Consider the following 23,398-nt stretch of genomic DNA (forward strand, 5'->3'; position numbering starts at 1 on the left):
AATATTATTAGAATTTTCAAATGGAAAAATAATATTGTTAACTGAATATTGTAACTTAATAAAAACGATTCTGTGAGTGCAGGAAGATATCTAATAACTTCTAAACGCAGCAACGAATGCACATTTTGACTTACTGCAAAAGGAGTGTGGCTTGTAAGAACCACCACTCTAACCAGGAACCTTAAAGAGAAAAATAACTAAAAGAATCTGATTCAGGGCGTGTGAATCAGAGTAATCATACTGTGTAATATAACGGAAGTCTCTCCAAGACACCAGAGGCACATCTAAGGAAGAAGCGTATAGCAAAATAATTATTTTGTGGTTCAGCCCTTTTCTCTTACTCAAATGTTAGATGAGGTGCTTGGTGTGCTGTCTTATCTGTTCTATTGGTCCTTCTCACAAGTTACTCAAGTGACTTTATTTGACCAGGACATTCACAAATTGCCAGGAGAACCCAGGCTTTTTGATCCACAGCAGCTATTGCTTCTCTCTTTATGGATTATAAATGTAACACTGTTTCACACTGGGTCTTCTTGAGGGGACCACAAAAGGATTACAAGCTTGATTCCTTTGCAAGAAACAGCTAGCCTAGGAGATGGCAGCCCCAAACAAAATGGTAAATTCCCATCCACCCATTCTGCGGGGGAGACGGGATTGTTCCCTTCACCTTGACCCCCTTTGTAGGCAGGAATGGGAGTGGCTCGTTTCACTCAGCCTCCAGTCTAAGGACAGCTAAGCGTTAACAGCTCAGCGAAGGGTCAGGGTGACAGTCAGTTGCACCTACACTTTTTGACACCCGAGTTCTTGTTTGGTGTCTGGAAAGAATGAGGTCACACAAACTATTTAAAGGGTAGTGTATGCAGAAGATTTTATTGGATGTTAAAAGTGGCTCTCAGAAGGATGGAGAATTGGAAAGGGGATGGTGCAGAAAGGTGATCCTTCCCTGAAGCCACACCGTCTGAAGTTAACCAAGTCTATCCGTAGTCTCCGATGCTCAGCAGCATGTATCCCCACCGTTTAGCAGCTTGCATCCCCAGTGCTCAGCAGCTTGCCTCCCCAACCACTTGCATCAGCTGCTTCTGCTGCTCTTTTTTGTTATTGTTCCTTCTTCCAACTGGTCTGGTTTTTAATTAATATTAATATTCAAATCAGTAAATTTGAATATTAATCTGAGAAAAATCACCCACAATTTAGCACAGAATAAAAACAGCCATGGAATATATGAAAGTACAACAAGTATGTTAAAATAGGAAATAGAATGTATGGCTAATATAAAGTTTTTAAACTTAAAAAAAAATATCCTTCTTCCAACTGGTTTGGTTTTTAAGGGCACAGGATAGGGGGCGGGACAGACCAAAAAGGTAATCATTTGGAAGGAAAAATGGGATAAGCAGTTTTCACTTAGTGCCAGCGTTCCAGGCTTGAGGGTGGGGTTTAGCCAGGAGCTGTCCCTCGTGATTTTCTTTATGGTTTTCTGTTCAGTTATTTATTGACAGATATCACACACATACACTCATCACTATTTGTATGCATTTCTAAAGGTTTTATTCTGGGACGTTTTTCAAGGGCTCACTCAAGGCTTTTATTTATAAGAATTATCTTGGAGAATGTTCCTTACCTAGAAAAAACATGTAATTCTTAGATTCAGTAGTACAAAATATCCCATAAAAAGTAAAATTTTTAAAATCCACAGATAACTAGGTAGATATTAACCAAAAGAAGAAAAACAGTAAAACAGAGGGCCTTAAAGGTAATAATAGGTAAGGCAACTACTTTCAAAGGATTTGATTTTTAGATTAATGGCAGACTACTGAAGAGCTAAAATAAAACATAAAGACAATGAACGTACTGAGAAAGAAAAGTTCAGTTTGATATCTATACCCAGCTAAGCAAAAGGACTGTAATTTCAAACTAAGAGAGAAAAAATAAAAACAAAAGACTGGTGTTTATCCATAAAATAATTATGGCCCGGTATGGTGGCTCACGCTTGTAATCCTAGCACTTTTGTAGGCTGAGGGAGGCAGATCTCTTGAGCTCAGGAGTTGGAGATCAGCCTGGGCAACATGACAAAACCCCTTCTCTACAAAAAATACAAAAATTAGACAGGTGTGGTGGTACATGCCTGTTGTCCCAGCTATTTGAGAAGTTGAGGTGAGAGCATTATTTGAGCCCAGGTCGAGGCTGCAGTGAGCCAAGATTTTGCCACTGCACTCCAAGCAGGGTGACAGAAAGATCCAGTCTCAAAAAAAAGGAAAAAAAGAATTATTTGTAATAAAGGATATATTTCAGGTATAAGGAATTTGAACCTTAAAAAGAATGTCTGAAATACAGAAAGGAATGGTGAGTAAAGAAATTATTAAAGTTATAGATAAGACTTTAAAAAGTATTAAATATATAACAGCAGCAGTATAAAAAAATTATTATTAATGGGTTTTTTATAAACATAGAAAAAGACAAATTCAATTATATCAATTACCTGTGAGACAAGCAAGACGTTTTCCGAGGTAATGCAGTTAAAACTCTTTTAATATAGGGAGTGTAGACATATACATTAATGTTAGACATTTTTAAGGCAAATAGACATGCATGCAAAAATTTTATGGTTAATGTCTAAAAGAAAAATAGAAAATACAATTTCTAAAGAATTAAGCTTTTTTTGGTATTGTGTACTCCAATACTGTCCGGAGCTGCACGCCCCGGCCATAGCGAATAATAATTAAGGATTAAACACCTGAGCTACATTCATTTCCACCCCACACCTTCTCCCTAGATTTGCCTTTTTTCCCCTGTACTAATACATCGTTAAAGATGGCGCTCTTCCTGCTTCTTCTTCACTCACTTTTCCCGCGCCCGGGAAAATTGTTACTTAATAGCGCAAGCGCAACATGACGTCTGACCGGAGAAAACGAAACTAACCTGGCCACGCCTTCGGCAATGAGATCATTTCCGCCTTAGCCCAACCCCTTCCCTTCCAAGTGTATATAAGGCAGTGCATTACCTCCATTAAACGAGACTTGATCAGAGCACTGTCTTGTCTCCATTTCTCGTGTCTCTTGTTCCCCAAATTCCCACCCCCTCCTCCAGGGCCTACACGGACTATCCCGCGGGCCGGGATACGTGGCGCCCGAACAGGGACCTGGAAACGAGGGACTCCGTGAGGAAGAGGACGCCAAAGGACGGTCGACCGCTAACGAAGACAAAAGGAGTCAAACTCTTCCGATCACCGCAGGAACCTGCCGCGTCAGAATCGAAGGTAAGTGACGCGTCCGAAATGGGACAAGAATTAAGCCAACATCAAATATATGTAGGACAATTAAAAGAGGCTTTAAAGATACGAGGAGTAAAGGTTAAAGGTAATGATTTGTTTAAATTTTTTGATTTTGTAAAAGACACTCAGGCCCAAATGCAATATGACCCTGGATTGTTCTCACAAATCCAGGCTGCTGCTACAAAAGCCTGGAGAAAACTTCCCATTAAAGGAGATCCAGGGGCCTCGCTCACAGCGGTTAAACAAGGACCCGATGAGCCATTTTCAGACTTTGTGCATAGACTTATGACCACGGCAGGTAGAATCTTTGGAAATGCAGAAACGGGTGTAGATTACGTTAAACAGTTAGCTTATGAAAATGCTAACCCCGCCTGCCAAGCGGCAATCAGACCTTATCGAAAGAAAACAGATTTAACAGGATACATTCGCCTTTGTTCAGATATTGGGCCCTCATATCAACAAGGCCTAGCAATGGCCGCCGCTTTTAGCAGCCAAACAGTAAGAGACTTCCTCATTAACAAAGGTAGAGATAAAGGGGGATGTTTTAGATGCGGTAAAAGGGGACACTTTGCAAAAGATTGCTGTGAAAACCAAAATAAGAGTCCAGAAGCAAAAATCCCAGGCCTTTGCCCAAGGTGTAAAAGAGGAAGGCACTGGGCAAACGAATGTAAATCTAAAACTGACAGTCAAGGAAATCCTTTACCCCACAAGCAGGGAAACGGGATGAGGGGCCAGCCTCAGGCCCCGAAACAAGCATATGGGGCAGTCAGCTTTGTTCCAGCCAGCAACAGCAATCCATTTCAAAACTTAGTAGAGCAACCCCAGGAAGTGCAGGATTGGACCTCAGTTCCACCTCCCACACAATACTAACACCTGAAATGGGACCGCAAACCTTAAATACCGGAATATATGGACCCTTACCACCTAACACTTTTGGGCTACTTTTAGGAAGAAGTAGTGTCACCATGAGAGGCTTACAAGTCCTCCCTGGAGTTATCGATAATGATTATGAAGGAGAAATTAAAATTATGGCCAGAGCTATTGATAGTATTATTACTGTCCCTCAAGGAGTTAGAATAGCTCAGTTACTCCTGCTACCTTTGGTTAAAACAGATAATAATATCCAATACTCTAATAGAAATATAAAAGGTTTCGGATCATCAGATATATATTGGGTGCAACCAATTACAAATCAAAAACCCTCTCTAACCTTATGGTTAGACGGGAAGGCATTCACTGTACTAATAGACACAGGGGCTGATGTAACTATCATTAAACAGGAAGATTGGCCCTCTCATTGGTCTACTACAGAAACTTTAACTCACTTGAGAGGAATTGGACAAAGCAGTAATCCTAAACAAAGTTCTAAATACCTAACATGGACAGACAAAGAAAACAATTCAGGCCTCATTAAGCCATTTGTCATCCCTTACCTACCTGTTAACCTTTGGGGGCGGGATCTGCTCTCTCAAATGAAAATTATAATGTGTAGTCCAAATGATATAGTTACTGCACAAATGTTAACTCAAGGATACACCCCTGGTAAAGGTCTTGGAAAAGGAGAGAACGGTATCCCACAGCCTATACTGGTTTCAGGACAACTTGATAAAAAGGGGTTTGGAAATTTTTAGCTCAGGCCACTGACATACCTGCACCCCAAAGGTGCGCTGACCCCATTACTTGGAAGTCAGATGAGCCCGTTTGGGTTGATCAGTGGCCTTAACTCAATGATAAACTAAATGCTGCCCAACAGTTAGTGCGGGAACAACTAGCAGCAGGACATATTGAGGAAAGTAATACCCCTTGGAATACACCTATTTTTGTTATTAAAAAGAAGTCTGGTAAATGGAGACTCTTACAAGATTTAAGAGCAGTAAATATCACTATGATCCTTATGGGTGCCTTACAACCAGGATTGCCTTCACCGGTTGCGATTCCTCAAAAATATTTTAAAATCATTATTGACCTTAAAGATTGCTTTTTTACAATTCCCCTTCACCCTGCTGACCAGAAAAGATTTGCCTTTAGTCTTCCATCTACAAATTTTAAACAACCAATGAAGCGCTATCAATGGAAAGTCTTACCTCAGGGTATGGCCAATAGTCCTACCTTGTGTCAAAAATATGTAGCTGCCGCTATAGAGCCAGTCAGAAAAACATGGGCACAAATGTATATTATACATTATATGGATGATATTTTAATAGCAGGAGAAATTGGCGAACAAGTCTTACAGTGCTTCGCCCAACTCAAACAAGAGTTAACAGCAGCCGGACTACAAATAGCCCCAGAAAAAGTACAATTACAAGATCCATACACTTATCTTGGTTTCCAAATTAATGGACCCAAAATCATTAATCAAAAAGCCGTTATATGTCGTGATCATTTAAAAACTTTAAATGATTTCCAAAAATTACTGGGAGATATAAATTGGCTTCGACCCTATTTAAAACTTACCACAGGAAAGTTAAAACCTCTTTTCGATATTTTAAAAGGAGACTCTAATCCAAAATCCCCCAGGTCCATTACTAAAGAAGCATTAATAACACTCCAACAGGTAGAACATGCCATTGCAACACAATTTGTTACCGGTATTGATTATTCTCAGCCATTAATATTCCTTATTTTTAACACAACAATAACCCCTACTGGCCTATTTTGGCAGAACAATCCCATTATGTGGGTACACCTGCCCTCCTCCCCTAAAAAGGTTTTGTTGCCTTATTATGATGCCATAGCTGATCTAATTATCTTGGGAAGAGAAAACAGTAGAAAATACTTTGGAATAGAACCCTCTACCATTATACAGCCCTACACTCAATCACGCATCCATTGGCTGTTACAAAATACGGAAGCCTGGCCAATTGCTTGCGCTTCTTATACTGGCGCGATTGACAACCATTACCCACCTAACAAACGTATTCAATTTTGCAAACTTCATGCGTTTGTATTTCCCCATATTACCAGTAAAGAACCTCTCAATGACGCATTACTAATTTTCACTGATGGATCTTCCACAGGACTTGCCGCTTACACTTACAATAATGTAGTCGTTAAATTCCAGACCACTTATACATCAGCTCAGCTGGTCGAATTGCAAGCTATAATTGCAGCACTATCAGCTTTTCCTTGTCAGCCACTTAACATTTATACAGACAGCGCCTACCTGGCTCATTCAATACCCCTCTTAGAGACCGTGTCCCAAATTAAACATATTTCAGACACAGCTAACCTATTTTTACAATGTCAACAACTTATCCGAAAAAGGACTACTCCCTTTTTTCTTGGGCATATTAGAGCACATTCAGGATTACCGGGACCTTTAACACAAGGTAACGCAACGGCTGACACGGCAACAAAAACCATAGCCACAGTCACTACAGACAATTTGCAACAAGCGCAAAAAGCACATGCCTTACATCATTTAAACGCCCAAACCTTAAGACTTATGTTTAAACTTACCAGAGAACAAGCTCGACAAATAGTTAAACAATGCGCCAACTGCATAACATATTTACCTGTTCCCCATCTAGGAGTTAACCCCCGAGGACTCATCCCCAACGAAATTTGGCAAATGGACGTTACTCACCACTTAGAATTCGGTCAACTAAAATATATCCATGTATGCATAGGCACCTATAGTGGATTCATCAGTGCAACTCTCCAAACAGGAGAGGCCACCAAACATGTCATAGCTCATTTATTACACTGCTTTTCTATTTTAGGAATACCCAAACAAATCAAAACAGATAATGGCCCCGGTTATATAGCCAAAACCTTCTTACAATTCTGCAATACTCTCCAAATTAAACATACCACAGGCATTCCCTATAATCCCCAAGGACAAGGTATAGTAGAAAGAGCTCATCTGTCATTAAAAACTATTATCACAAAATTAAAAGGGGGAGTTGGTACCCCGTGAAGGGTACCCCCAGAAACATACTCAATCATGCCCTGTTTATCCTTAATTTTTTAAATTTGGACAGTCATGGAAAATCGGCTGCCGACCGTTTCTGGCATCCTGAATCTCAAAAACAGTTTGCAATGGTAAAATGGAAAGATCCACTTGATAGTTCATGGCATGGCCCCGATCCAGTTTTAATTTGGGGAAGAGGCTCAGTGTGCATCTTCTCACAAAAAAATGATGCAGCCAGATGGCTGCCTGAAAGATTGGTAAGACAAATAAATCATAACCATTGTCAGTCCAGGGAAGATAAATCTCCCTGAGAAGTTCTTTCCTTCTTGTTTTTCAGAAAATGAAGCCTAACATGAAATTCCTTTGGAGAATAATCGCTCTATATAACATAGTGACAGTCTATGCAGGTTTTGGTGACCCTCGTAAGGCAAAAGAATTATTACGAAAACAATACGGCCAGCCTTGTGATTGCAGAGGGGGACAAATATCTGAACCTCCGTCAGATAGAATCACCCAGGTGACCTGCACGGGCAAGACAGCTTACCTAATGCCAAACCAGTTATGGAAATGTAAGTCTACCCCAAGAGATACCTCACCTAGCGGGCCGCTCCTAGAATGCCTTTGTAGTTCTTTCCAATCTTCTGTACATAGTTCCTGTTATACCTCCTATCAACAATGCAAATCAGGCAATAGAACATATTATACGGCCACGTTACTAAAAACACAAACTGGAGGCATCAATGACGTACAAGTATTAGGATCCACTAATAAACTTGTACAATCTCCTTGTAACGGCCAAAAAGGAAAGCCTGTTTGTTGGAGCACTACCGCCCCCATTCACATTTCTGATGGAGGAAGCCCATTAGATATTGCAAGAATTAAAACCGTCCAGAAAAAATTAGAAGAAATTCATAAAGCTTCATATCCTGAACTTCAATATCACCCTTTAGCCCTGCCTGAGCTTAGAGATAATTTTAGGCTCGATGCCCAAACCTTCGATATCCTCAATGCTACTTACAATTTACTTCAAATGTCCAATACAAGCCTGGCCCACGATTGTTGGCTTTGTCTTAAAATGGGCCCCCCTATTCCTCTAGCCATACCTAACCTTTCATTGTCCTATGTCAATTACTCAAATGAATCCTTAGTAAATAATTCCTGTCCTATTACCCCCCCCCTTAGTTCAACCGATGACGTTTTCTAATTCCTCTTGCCTCTTTTCACCGTCATATAATAATACTAAAGAAATTGATTTAGGCTATGTTGTGTTTGGCAACTGTACTTCCATAATCAATGCCACCAACCCTTTGTGTGCTATAAATGGCTCGGTCTTCGTTTGTTGAAACAACATGGCATATACGTATCTACCTACAAATTGGACAGGGCTTTGTGTTCTGGCCACTCTTCTCCCCAACATTGATATCATCCCTGGAGATGAACCTATCCCCATCCCCGCTATTGAACATTTTATTTATAGACCGAAACGAGCCATACAATTTATTCCCTTGTTGGCTGGACTAGGAATCACCACTGCTTTTACTACAGGAGCCACAGGCCTAGGAGTCTCACTAACCCAATATACTAAATTATCCAATCAATTAATTTCAGATGTACAGACCTTATCCAGTACTATACAAGATTTACAAGACCAAGTAGACTCGTTAGCTGAAGTAGTTCTCCAGAATAGAAGAGGTCTAGATTTGTTAACGGCAGAACAGGGAGGGATATGTTTGGCTTTACAGGAAAAGTGCTGTTTTTATGCCAACAAATCCGGAATCGTCAGAGATAAGATAAAAACTTTGCAAGAAGAACTAGAAAAGCGCAGAAAAGGCCTAGCCGCCAATGCACTATGGACTGGACTCGATGGACTTCTCCCCTATCTCCTGCCATTTCTTGGTCCTTTACTCACTCTTCTACTCTTCCTCACTCTCGGGCCTATAATCCTTAATAAGCTTATGGCATTTGTCAGACAACAAATCGAGGCCTTCCAGGCCAAACCTATACAGGTTCATTATCATCGCCTTGAGATGACTGAAAATGGTGAGTCTTATTTACCTTAATAAGACCACCTCCCCTGTGTGCTGAACTGGACAGTCAATGACGGGTAAGAGGACACTATCTCTATCGGAGCCTAAGACAGGAGGGCCACCCTTGCTGCTGCCTTATCCCATGACGGGCCTAGAAGGTGGGGGTGAGTTGACCCAACCTAAGACAGGCGCAGTTCCCGAGGGGTTTTCTTATCATAAAAATATAAAAAGGGGGACCTGTCCGGAGCTGCACACCCCGGCCATAGCGAATAATAATTAAGGATTAAACGCCTGAGCTACATTCATTTCCACCCCACACCTTCTCCCTAGATTTGCCTTTTTTCCCCTGTACTAATACCTCGTTAAAGATGGCGCTCTTCCTGCTTCTTCTTCACTCACTTTTCCCGCGCCCGGGAAAATTGTTACTTAATAGCGCAAGCGCAACATGACGTCCGACCGGAGAAAACGAAACTAACCTGGCCACACCTTCGGCAATGAGATCATTTCCGCCTTAGCCCAACCCCTTCCCTTCCAAGTGTATATAAGGCAGTGCATTACCTCCATTAAACGAGACTTGATCAGAGCACTGTCTTGTCTCCATTTCTCGTGTCTCTTGTTCCCCAAATTCCCACCCCCTCCTCCAGGGCCTACACGGACTATCCCGTGGGCCAGGATACAATACCAAATAGGGAAGAAAATGAAAAAAAGAAAAAAGAAACAGAGAAAATAGTTGGGTGGATGCAAATCAAAATTAAATACTAAAAATAAATGCAAACATACTAGCATTTACAATGAATATAAATACATAAATCAGACTAAATTTAAAAGCAGAGATTGAGTGCATTTTTTAGACTAGTAATACGAAATAATATATGCCAGCTAAATATTAACTAAATGAAATCTGGCATGGAGATATTAATCAGACCTAATACATTGTAGTATAGAATCATTAAGAGGAAGAAATATAGTTATTATGCAATGAAAACTTTTTTCTCAAACAGCAGGTAGATACTATAACCTCAAAATACATAAGAAAAATATGAAAGAATTACAAGGTAAACAGAAAATTCAACATCATAGTTGAAAGGATATTTCATGACATTTCTTTCTATAATTCTTTTAAAAATTATGAAATATTTGAACATAAATAACTGATGAGATAATTATATATATATATACAAAAATATATAAAGCAAACAATTAGACAATTTCTTTTCAAAAATATATAGAAACATTTGGAAGTTAAGCAGCATACCTGTAAATAATTATGGGCCAAAGAACAAATCATAAGAAGGAACATTAGAAAATATTTTGAAATATAGAAACACACGGCCAAACCTGTAAAATGCAGCTAAATCATGACTTAAAGGGAAATTTATAGTCTTAAGTGCTTTATTTTAGAAAACAAGAAAGACCAAAGTCAAAAGACACATGCGCATATCTAGAAATGAAAGAACAAATTAATTCTAAAATAGGTAGAGGAAGGAAACAATAAGAGCAGAAATCAATGAAATAGAAAATGGACAAACAATAGAAAAAAATCGATGAAACAATTAGAGCTTTACTATTTAGAAAGATCAGCAAACCTGATAAGCCTTAGCCAGGACAACCAAGAAAAAAAAAAAAAAAGAGAGAGAGAGAGAGAAAAACAAATTACCACTATCAAGATAATACAGTACTAGCATAAGGATAGACAATATAGGTCAATGGAACAGGACAGGGCGTTCAAATATAGACCCTCACATAAAGCATCATTGACTTTCAACAATGCTGCTACAAGAATTTAATAGGAAAAGGGTAGCTTTTTCAGTGACTGCTGCTGGAACAACTGAAGAATATTTTTTAGTTAAACCTTAATTGAATCTCACCATACCTAAGAATTAATTTTAAATGAATCATAGACAAATATAAAAGCCAAAGTCATAAAATGTCTTCTAAAAGGGAAAAACTCATTGCAACTTTGGGTCAGGCAATCATGTCTTATAAAAAGTACAAAGAGCACCAACCAGAAAAGGAAAATAGGAATAAATTTCACTTCATTAACTTTTAAACTTCTACTTTTCAAAATATGCCCTTTAGTAAGTGAAAAACAAGACACATATTGGAAAAGATATGTATTTGAGCAAGGTCTTGAACCAAGCATATAATAAGAACTCTTACAACTCAATAATAGGAAGACAAGCAATCCAATTAAAAACGGGCAAAGGATTTATACAAACACTTCACCAAAGAAGCTATACAAATAACAAATCAGCACATGAAAACACACACATCTTTCTTTATTCAATAAATGCAATTAAAACCACATTTGAGTACCACTACACACCCACTTGAATGGCTAAAAATAAAAAGATGTGAGGAAACTGGAATTCTTATATTTTGTGTGTGGGTATGTAAAAGTGTTTCTCTGTTGGAGAAACACTTTGGCAATTTCCTGTAAATTTAAACATACCCTTGAATAAGATCTTGCTATTCCATTTCTTGGTGTTACCCGAGAGAAGTGAAAATATTTGTATACAAAAAAAGACATGTATACAAATTTGCATAGCAGCTTTACTCATAACAGCCCAGAACTAAAGACATCCCAAGTGACCATAAACTGAATAATGGATAAAAATTGTGTATGTGCATACAGTAGAATGCTACTTGGGAATAAAAGTAACCAACTACAGATGCATACAACATGAATGAACAAAACCAATATGCTGAGCTAAAGGGGAGGGTGGAGGCCGAGTGCCGTGGCTCACGCCTCTAATCCCAGCACTTTGGGAGGCCAAGGTGGGTGGCCCACCTGAGATCAGGAGTTCGAGACCAGCCTGGCCAACGTGGTGAAACCCCTTCTCTACTAAAAATACAAAAATTAGCCAGGCGTGGTGGCAGGTGCCTGTAATCCCAGGTACTCAGGAGGCCGAGGTAGAAGAATCGCTTGAACCTGGGAGGCAGAGGTTGCTGTGAGCGGAGATCAGCCACTGCACTCCAGCCTGGGCAACAGAGCAAGACGACCCAGGTACTCAGGAGGCCGAGGCATAAGAATCGCTTGAACCTGGGAGGCAGAAGTTGCAGTGAGCGGAGATCGCGCCACTGCACTCCAGCCTGCATAACAGAGCAAGACTCTGGAGAGAGAGAGAGAGAGAGAGAGAGAGAGAGAGAGAGAGAGAGAGAGAAGGGTGGAAGGTGGGAAGAGGGAGAGGATCAGAAAAAATAACTAAGGGATACTAGGCTTAATATGATGAAATAATCTGAAGAACAAACCCCATGATACACATTTACCTATGTAACAAACCTGCACATGTACCCCCTGAACTTAAAAATAAAAGTTAAAAAAGAAGCCAGATGCAAATGAAAGCATATCATACTCAATTACATGAAGTCCTAGAACAGACAAAATCAAATCATGGCGTTTGAAATGGGGTGGTTCCTGGGGCAGAGTGTTGAGGAAATCACTACAAAATAGCTTGAGGGACCATTTGTGGTAATCGTGGAGACCTGATAAAATAAGTAACCAAGAAGGAGGACGGGCGCAGGTTGGAAAGAACAATTGCTCTAAGAGACAGCGAATCACAGACAACCCGCTGCAACAACATCCAACATCCAGTTCCCAGATACCTTGCTCCACACACAGCCCCAGCAGCACAACCTCGTTCTGCACACAGCTCCTCAGCACCACCTCCAGCCCTGCCTCTGCCTCTTAGCAGACAGCCCCTTCTCTGCTGTGCTGCCTGTTGCACCCTTCAATGTATCTTTGTACTCTTTGTACTTTCTGTGATAAATCTACTTTTATTTTTTATTTTTTATTTTTATTTTTTAGACAGAGTCTTGTTCTGTCACCCAGGCTGGAGTGCAGTGGCGCGATCTCTGCTCACTGCAAGCTCCGCCTCCCGGGTTCACCCCATTCTCCTGCCTCAGCCTCCCGAGTAGCTGGGACTACAGGCGCCGCCACCACGCCCGGCTAATTTTTTGTATTTTTAGTAGAGACGGGGTTTCACCGTGTTAACCAGGATGGTCTCCATCTCCTGACCTAGTGATCCGCCGACCTCAGCCTCCCAAAGTGCTGGGATTACAGGCATGAGCCACTGCACTCAGCCCAGACTGGGTATTTATAAAGAAACGAGGTTTAATTGACTCACAGTTCTGCAGGCTGTACAGGAAGCATGGTTTGGAGGCCTCAGGAAACTTAAAATCATGGAAGATGACGGAGAAGCAAGCACATATTCACATGGCAGCAGGAGAGAGAGAGAGAGAGAGAGAGAGAGAGATATTTGGCGTCCGGCCAAATCTACCTTTCTTTACCCACAACTGTCTCAGTAAATTCTTCGCCTTCGCCGGAAAGGAGGAAGGTTCTCTCCTCCCCATTATGGTCAAAAGTCTCCAGTCCCTACATGTGATGCATCTGCATCTAGAGGCGGAAGCTCAAACAGGACAAATCCACACATGTTTTGGGGAACTCAGACCCCATCTTTCTCACTCTAAATTATCCTATGAAGACAGTCAGCCACCATGCTCTGGATGTCTTAAGTCAGGTGATCCCAAACAGCAGCGGGACACTGAGTCTTCCCGCAACCTTTTATCCTCCTACCTGGATTGGTCACTCAACATAATTCATACCTGAACTGACCTGGGCTTGCTCACCAAGCGTCCATTCAGTGTAAGATTCTATAATAGAGAGATCCTTTCTAATAGGTGGGATGTCCCTTTAGAAAGTGCATCTTGGAGTCCATCAGTGGATGTGAGTGGATCCCTTTTCCCTTGACCGGATGGCCTGAGACAAATTGCAGTTCATGTCCCCAGCAGAAGTTCTTTCCCAGTCCCAGCATGGGGCAAAGACCCTCCATTCCCTTAGACTCGCTGCAGGGTTGCATTTTAAAACAACAAGGAGGAAGGGGCCCCGGGTGGGGGAGGACAACTGTTCTGAGAGACAGCTAATCACAGACAACCCACTAGCACAAATCCTATTAAAATTCTAAAACGTAATTGTGATGGTTAATACTGGGTGTCAACTTGATTGGCTTGAAGGATGCCAAGTATTGTTCCTGGGTGTGTCTGTGAGGGTGTTGCCAGAGGAGATTAACATTTGAGTCAGTGGTCTGTGAGAGGCAGACCCACCCTCAATCTGGGTGGGCACCATCTAATCAGCTGCCAGCGTGGCTAGAATAAAGCAGGCCAAAGTTGAAAGAGCAGACTTGCTGAGTTTTCCAGACTTCATCTTTCTCCCACACTGGATGCTCCCGGCCCTTGAACATCAGACTCCAAGCTCTTCAGCTTTTGGACTCTTGGACCTATACCAGTGATTTGCCAGGGGCTCTCAGGCCTTTAGCCACAGACTGAAGACTGCACTGTCAGCTTCTCTACTTTTGAGGTTTTGGGACTCGGACTGGCTTCCTTGCTCCTCAGCTTGCAGATGGTCTATTGTGAGACTTCACTTTGTAATCGTGTGAGTCAATACTCCTTAATAAACTCCCCCTCATATATACATCTAGCCTATTAGTTCTGTCCCTCTAGAGAACCCTGACTAACACAATTACAGTAATGAAAACTTCAAGGTCCAAAAAGAGCCAAGATATTCCTAAAGAAGAATAATATTGGAGAAAGGGGGGTTGGATACTAAGAATTGTATTACAAAATCCTACTAGTAAGATAATGTGGAATTTGTGCAAGGATAAATAAGAAGGAGTGGAAAGTGCTCAGAAGCATAGCCATGCATTTTTGGAAACCTGATCTAAGATAGAGTGCTTGCAAATCAGTGGGAAAATGAAGACTTTTTCAATACATTGTTCTGGGACAATCGGTTATTCATGTGGAAAATAAACAGAATGAAATGAAGTTCCTACCTCAAACCATACACAAAAGCAAACTCCAGGTACATTAAAGATGCATATGTGAAAACATTTCTGTAAAAGTTTTGAGATTAGAGTATGCAAGATTCTCTTTTGATTTTAATATGAGAAGGGATTTTTTATACAGGAGGAAAATGATCAAAACATAATATACAATATTAAGTAATTTCTGTACAACGAAGTTCAGCATACACAAAGTAGGAAAGAAATGACAAGCTGGGCCAGGTGCAGTGGCTCACACCTGTAATCCTAGCACTTTGGGTGGCTGAGATGGGTGGATCACTTGAGTCCACGGGTTCAAGACCACCCTGGGCAACACGGTCAAACCCCATCTCTACAAAAAATACAAAAATTTGGCAGGCGTGGTGACGCATGCATTTGGTCCCAGCTACTCAGGAGGCTGAGGTGGAAGGATCACCACCTAAGCCCAAAAGTTGGAGGTTGCAGTGAGCCAAGATCACGCCACTGTACTCTAGCCTGGGTGACAGAGTGAGACCCCGTCAAAAAAGAAGAAGAAGAAATGACAAACCGAAAGAAGACATTTACAACCTATGTAACCAAAAAAGAATATTTAATACAGCGAAGGAATTCCTTTGAATTGATAAGAAAAAATGGCCGGGTGTGGTGGCTCATGCCTGTAATCCCAGCACTTTGGGAGGCTGAGGCAGGCAGATCACGAGGTCAGGAGTTCGAGACCAGCCTGGCCAACATAGTGAAACCCCGTCTCTACTAAAAATACAAAATAAATTAGGCAGGCATGGTGGCAGGCCCCTGTAGTCTTAGCTACTTGGGAGGCCGAGGCAGGAGAATTGCCTGAACCCAGGAGGCAGAGGTTGCAGTGAGCTGAGATCGTGCCATAGCATTCCAGCCGGGGAGACACTGCAAGACTCTGTCTCAACAAAAAACAAAAAACAAACAAAAAAAAAAAACAAGCAAAAACTGAATAGCCAATTCACAGAAAGCAGAATGTCTATCAAGGATATGGAAAGTTTCCAAAACTCATTAGTAACCATAAAAGTGCTAATTATAAAGTTAAATAAGCTATGTAGACCTCTTAGCACAGCCAGCAGTGCATCAGTCTCATAAAATTGAGACACTGTTTTATTATTTTTTTAATTTGCCAATGTTTAAGTTTGACAAGATTTTCAAAATATTTTTGATTCAAAACCTTTCATAGGTGGACATTACCAAGTGTTGACAAAAATGTGAGGCAATATGAACTCTTACAAACAGCTGATACAAGTGTAAATTAGTACAACCATTTCAGAGAAATATGTGAATATAGAACTTCACACCCATTTATACAAAACATATAAACAAGGAACACACTCAAGAGCATTCACTGAAACAGTGTTGGTAAGAGCAACACATATGAACGAGTCTTCCCTGAAGGAAAGTGAAGCATAGGGACATGGGTGACACTAATAGGGTCACTCAGATAATAACTGGTGGAACCATAAGTCAAACCCAGAAGTCTGACCCTAGAGTCTCCATCCTAACCATGCCACTGACCTGTAGTATATTAATAAAATCCTCACTAGCCATTAAAAAGAATTATCCAGCTTTGTGCTTACTAATATGAAATGAGCTCCAATGTATACCATTACATAATTAATGCTAATGAATGCAAATAATCTAACAGAACCTACAGATAATACATTACAACTAATAAGTAAATATAGAAAATTTGCTGGTGACAAGGTCAATATATGAAAATTGTTTTCATTTCTATACACCAGCAACAACAATTACAAAATGAAATTTTAAAAAGATACCAGTTATAAGCACTCAAAAAGTCAAAAACATGGAAGTAAACTTAAAAATATATAATTATTCAAAGAAATTATCAAATCTTCCAGGCCTGGTGGCTCATGCCTGTAATCCCAGCTACTTGGGAGGCTCAGGCAGGAGGACTGCTGGAGGCCAGAAGTTCAAGACCAGTCTGGGCAACATAGCATGATCCTATCTCTAATAAAAATAAGAAGAAAAAGAAAAAGAAATCCCAGCGACTCGGGAGGCTGAGGTAGGAGGATGGTTTGAGCCCAGGAGTTCAAGTAAGCTATGATCATACCACTGAACTCCAGCCAGGGCAACAGAGCAAGACCCTGTTTCTAAAACAAAGGCAGAAAGAAAGAAAAGAAATTTACAAATCCTAAATCCTACATAAATGTGTGTATAAATACATAGATATATCCCATAAAATAAAAGATTAACAATTCAAATACAGTAAAATTTTAAAATTCTATTTATCAGAAGACATCACTGAGAATATCAAACCATGTGACAATAAAAGACATTTGCAATACACATAAACAGCGAATTATTTTATCTAGAATAAATAATCCCTTCAAATCCATAAGAAATGACACAGAATTCAATCACAAAATGGGCAAAAAGAATATCCATTCACAGAAAGAGATACAAATAACTACTAATGTGAAAGGTACTCACCCTCATTATTAATCTGGCAAATTTGAAACAAAATCTCAGTGAGACACTATTAACCATGCATTATAATGCCTAAAATTATGAAAGACTTACAACTAAGTTTGGGTGAGCACGTGAAGTAATAAGAGGAACTCTCATCCAGGGCTCATGGGTATGCAAATTGCAAATTGGTACAACCACCTTGCAAAAACAGTACTTACTGAAGTTGATGTATAACCCAGCTATTCCACTCCTAGCATGTACTGAACAGCACTGTATGGACGTATGCACCTAAAGACACTTTCAAAATATTCATAGCAGCTTAATGTATTATAGCCTCAAACTGAAAACAGAATTCATCCACATGAAAGTGAGCAAATTACCAAGGGTACACTGACATTAATGAAATACCATAGAGCAATAAAATGCACTATAGCTACACTCACAAACATAATCTCACGAACAATTTTGAGCCAAAATAGCCAGACACAAAAGAATATAATTCCAGTTATATAAACGTCAGAAATAGGCACACACAAAAAAATGATGTACGGTGTTAAAACTCAGGAAAGAGGAGAGAGAAGTGACTTATTGCAAGAGGAGCAGTAGTTTGGGGACTTGGCGATGTTCTATTTCTTGACCTGGGATGTGATTATATTGGTGTCAGCTTTGATAGTTCTTTGGGTTGTACATTTATATTTTGTATACTTTTATATATGTTTATCATTTTTCAATAGAAAAAAATTTAAGAAAACAATATTCAAGACAGAATGTGTATTTTTCATATTGTCTGCCTGCATGTGCATAGTTTATCTTTTTTTTTTTTTGAGACGGAGTCTCGCTCTGTCGCCCAGGCTGGAGTGCAGTGGCCTGATCTCGCCTCCCAGGTTCCGGCCATTCTCCTGCCTCAGCCTCCCGAGTAGCTGAGACTACAGGCGCCGCCACCATGCCCGGATAATTTTTTTGTATTTTTTAGTAGAGACGGAGTTTCACTGTGTTAGCCAGGATGGTCTGGATCTCCTGACCTCATGATCCGCCCGCCTCAGCCTCCCAAAATGCTGGGATTACAGGCGTGAGCCACCGCGCCCGGCTGCACAGTTTATCTAGATGTACAATCAAACGTTGTTTACTGATGGGTATACATCCTAAGAAATGAGTCATTAGCCATTTTCCTCACTGGGTGAATATCACAGGGCGTACTCACACACCTAGGCTGTGTGGTAGAGCCTATTGCTCCCACAGGCTACAAACCTGCACAGCCTGTTACTGTAATGAATACTATCAGCAACTGGAACAAAATGGTAAGTGTTTGCCTATCTAAACATGACTCACCATAGAAAAGGTTACAGTAAAAATACAGTACAAAAGACAGAGATATTACAGCTGTATAGGGCACTTGCCACGAATGAAGCTTGCAGAACTGAAAGTTGCTCTGGGTGAGTCAGTGAAAGTGGTGAGTGGCTGTGAAAACCTAGGACATTACTGTATACTACTGCACAATTTATAAACACTGTACACTCAGGCTGCAGTTAATTTATAAAGCAAACATTTATTTCTTCAATAAAAAAGGAAACTTATCTTACTGTAACTTTTTTACTTTATACACTTTTGAATGTTTTACCTTTTTGACTCCTGTAATAACAAAGCTTATAACAAACACATTGTACCACTATCCAAAATGTTTTTTTCTTTATTCTTCATATTCTTATTCTATAAGCTTTTTCTACTTTTAAATGTTTTGTTTTAATTTTTCACTTTTTAAATGTCTTTGTTAAAAACAAAGACACAAACACACAAATTATCCTACGCCTACACAGGGTGAGGACCATCAATTTCACTGTCTTTACCTCCACATCTTGTCCCACTGGAAGGTCTTCAGGGGCAAGAAGCAGCATGGAACTGTCATCTCCTATGATACCAATGCCTTCTGGAATACCTCCTTCTCTTTGTTTTATGTTGCTATAAAGAAAAACCTGAGGTTGGGTCATTTATAAAAAGAGGTTTATTTGGTTCGTAGTTCTGCAGGCTGTGCAAGAGGCATGGCATCAGCATCAGCCTGCTTCCACTCATAGTGGAAGGCGAAAGGGAGCTTGTGTGTGCAGAGATCACATGGTGAGAGAGGAAGCGAGAGGAGGTGGGGAGGCATCAGTCTCTTTCTAACAACCAGCTCTCATGGGAACTAACAGGCTGAGAACTCAGTGACTCCCTACAGCATGACCTGTCCCCATGACCCGAACTCAAACATTTCCCATTAGGTCCCATCTCAACGCTGGGAATAAATTTTCAAGGTGAGATTGGGAGAGAACAAACATTAAAACAATTGCACTCCCGAAGGATCTGCCTGAGGCTATTTTACAGTTCAGTTGTTTAATACTCAGAAGGAGTGCACTTTAAAATAACCATAAAAAGTATAGTATAGTAAATACATAAACCAGTATCATTAGCAAGTATTATGTACTATACATAATGTGTGTACTATACTTTTTATGCAGTTGGCAGCAGTAGGCTTGTTTACACAAGCATCACCACAAATACATGCGTGATGAATGCATTGTGCTAAGATATTAGGATAGCTAGGACGTCACTAGGCAATCGGGATTTCTCAACTCCATTGTAATCTGATTGGACTACACTCATATACGTGGTATGTCAATGTTATATGGTGCATGGATGTATTACATAACTAATAGTAGTGACATTTGAGAATAATAAAGACAAGGGACAGGGCTGGGAATGTAGTGGACATTAGATATTTTTGGCTGTCCAATGTGTTTGAAAATTATCCCTACATTTAGGTAATTTCTCACTTTGTGTTTCAAGCTAGAAAGCTTGCCTGTCCAGATTTAATGGTCGTATTATGTTAGTTTACAGTTCAGACTCTCCAGTCATCTTGGAGAATCTTTTAGATCTTAGATACCTAAAATTCATCCCTTTTCTCTGTTAAGAACCAGAGTGGTGTCTGTTTTGTGTTGGGGAAAATAGGATTAAAAACAAAATCTCCTGCCAATGCAGAAAAACTCGCTATATAGGTAGAAGAGAAAGAAGACAATTTTATCGTCAAATGAGCATTAAACCAGAATGTGATGTGCATTCCACAAAATCTGCTAAGGGATTATGAAAACAGAAGGAAACCTCACCCCTTTATACAGCCAAGTCCTCAAGTAAGAGCACTTGACAGCACCATTTGTCACATGTAATTCATCCTAAATTCACTCGAGAGTTGGGATGATCATTTGTGTTACCTAACTGGATTTATCCAATAGAGAAATAAACTTCTCGTCTTTATGACAAGAAGTAGTTTTGCAACTTGGAGTGAGATGTTCACTGGAGTTAGGCTCCTACCCTCCCACAGAAACTAGGGGGTGGGGCGCTTTTTTGCCTAATAATTACACTTAAAAGAGGTGATTCCTGGTCCTTCGGAAAGACATTTCTGCGTTGTAAAGCTGGTCAGAAGCTTATTTAGCTTTAAAAAAAAATGCCCATACATTTCAGAGACCAAGAAATAACATAATTACAAGTTTCCTAAAGTAAATGCTGTAAGAAAAGGTAAGGGAGAAATTCTCTCGCTTTTAAGAGGGAAATTAAGTTTCTGGCTTTAGTATTTATATGTCCTTACATTAGCAACTTAAAAACCTGGTGAATTAAGAGATAAACTATATTTAATAATATAACCTCTCACACATTTTGAATTTTTTTACTATGTCCATATATTATTTACCATGTATATACATATATTTCTATTTGTACATTTGTGTATACACATATATATAAGTATATGTGTGTATTTGTTTAAAAGAAAACTAAACTAGAAACGCTAATTCAGTTCAGAGATATGGAGGGTTAAAAAACTCAGTTTAATTATTTCCAGTGCACTATCTATTAGTACTGAAACTATTTTCTCCATTCAAATGGCAATATTGAATCAGGCTAAATTCCTAGTAGCAATTCAGAGGTAAATTAATACTTGTTAATTCCACAAAGCACTGTAATGAACCACAGAGTTGAAGGGTGGCGGTAGGGGTGCGGGGCAGGGATTTAGATTTGTGGCTGCAGTAGCACCTCCAATTTTGTCATCACTGTATTTAAACCGCATTTTAATATTTTGAAACTCAGCATCTCCATTTAAAAAATACAGTAAGTCTCATTGCCAGCCTCATCAGGGTCTTACCTGGTTGATTAAACCTTACTGAAAGGTCTAGTGGGGGATTTCCAAGCTACTTGGTTGTCTAATAAGCTTGTATTAAGTGATTCCCCTCACAGTACAAGCAATTCAGAGACATAAGGGACCTAGTTAGGGCGTAGTGTTAAAGTGTCTGCTGAGTTTCTTAATTAAAAAAAAGAAGCTACAATGTCAAGATATTAATAATTCTTTTAAAACACCGCCCTTATTTCACTTCAAAAAACTAATAATCCATACATGAATTTTGAATATTTTTATGGCTATGTATTTTATTAATAATTATTTTCAAACAAATATAAAATAGCATGTGAAATATAGTTCGTAATCGGGGGTAACCAAAATCCTGATAAAAATGAGAGTGAAGCAAGTGAGACATAAACACATTTTTTTTTCTTGCCTTCACCTATGATGGCATTTAAACAATACCAAAAAAAAAGTTTCCATGGAAAACACCCTACCTCATGGTCATCCATTATGCCAAATTAAATATATTTAAATTTGCGTTTCCTGTTTCTCATGTGAAATATTCCAATATGCCCCAGTCTCCAGGCTCATCTAAATCCTAATACCTTTAAAAAGTCAGATTAAATTCCACTCTTTTTTTTTTTTTTTTTTTTTTTGAGATGGAGTCTCACTCTGTCACCCAGGCTGGAGTGCACTGGCTCCATCTCAGCTCACTGCAACCTCCGCCTCCCGAGTTCAAGCAATTCTCCACCTCAGCCTCCCGAGTAGCTGGGATTACAGGCACCCGCCAAGACACCCGGCTAATTTTTGCATTTTTAGTAGAGATGGGGTTTCACCATCTTGGCCAGGCTGGTCTTGAACTCCTGACCTCATGATCCATCCGCCTCGACCTCCCAAAGTGCTGGGATTACAGGCGTGAGCTACTGTGCCCGGCCCAAATTCCACCTCTTCTAAGTAAATATCTATACTTGGTCCAACTCATAGAACTTGTTCTCCAAAATGATACACAACCATTAGTCTAAACATCACAATTTAGAAATCATTGCCCATGGTCTGACACTGTTCTATAACTGTTTTATTTTCCAAAATAGATTTTAAATTCCTGGAAGCCTTTTCTCAATCATCTCTTCACTGGTCAACTATTCCAAATTGGTGGGATCCTTTAAACACCGTGATGATATTCTTATTAAGCCTCTGACATCCTCTGCATTCCTCTCATGTTGGACTCTAATACCTGCCTCAGGAACGCTGGTCCCTATTCTATTTCTTGTAATTTCATGCTTGTTTTTAGAGTTGGACCAAACATTAGGGTCAAATTCAGCTTTTGAATTTCATCTTATTTTCACTTCCATAGGTAGCAATTTATTCACATTCGTTTCTCATTTGGAGTTTTTTGTTGTTTGCTTATTTTCCTATTGCAGTTTGTTTTTCTTTCCCAAGAATATTTATTCTTAGTGAACCTCAGATAGTTACTTTATTACTGTGGTTCCAGTTTCCAAGGGTCATTTTATAATCATTTTATTGCTAAAATTCACCTCTTACAAAACGTCACAGGGAAGAAGAGTTTGAATTGGTAAAACAGATAGAAGACAAAGTACCAGGATCAGATGAAATGCATTTAAGAAATCTGAAGAAATTCAAGGGAAAAATAGAAAAAGTATTAGCAAAAATGCATAACCTGCCATTGTGAGGGGTGACTGTGGCAAGGCACTTGAAATTACCAAGAGAATTACCAGTCATGCCTCAGCCCTGCCTCCTGTGGTTGTCAGAATAAGGGTCCAGGAT

General features: G+C 39.8%; 1 protein-coding gene and 1 long non-coding RNA gene across 2 annotated transcripts in view; one reads left to right on the forward strand and one right to left on the reverse strand.

Annotated features, from left to right (window-relative positions):
* AGA-DT (AGA divergent transcript) overlaps window positions 1-23,398 on the reverse strand; it is a 244,544-nt gene that overhangs the window by 48,148 nt on the left and 172,998 nt on the right. The gene's annotated exons all lie outside the window — the stretch shown is intronic.
* Window positions 3,041-8,524, forward strand: LOC139362116 (syncytin-1-like). Its single transcript, XM_071092638.1, has 3 exons — window positions 3,041-3,253; window positions 7,519-8,239; window positions 8,364-8,524. The coding sequence occupies exons 2-3, from the start codon at window positions 7,522-7,524 to the stop codon at window positions 8,522-8,524; spliced, it is 879 nt and encodes a 292-aa protein (XP_070948739.1). The 5' UTR covers window positions 3,041-3,253; window positions 7,519-7,521.

The sequence above is a fragment of the Macaca nemestrina genome, chromosome 3 (assembly GCF_043159975.1).
Source record: "Macaca nemestrina isolate mMacNem1 chromosome 3, mMacNem.hap1, whole genome shotgun sequence".
Taxonomy (NCBI): domain Eukaryota; kingdom Metazoa; phylum Chordata; class Mammalia; order Primates; family Cercopithecidae; genus Macaca; species Macaca nemestrina.

Coding starts and splice junctions, on each gene's coding strand:
- LOC139362116 (XM_071092638.1), top strand. CDS start 7,522: ATGAAGCCTAACATGAAATTCCTTTGGAGAATAATCGCTCTATATAAC. Junction 8,240..8,363: donor TACAAGCCTGGCCCACGATT/GTTGGCTTTGTC, acceptor CCCCCCCCTTAG/TTCAACCGATGACGTTTTCT.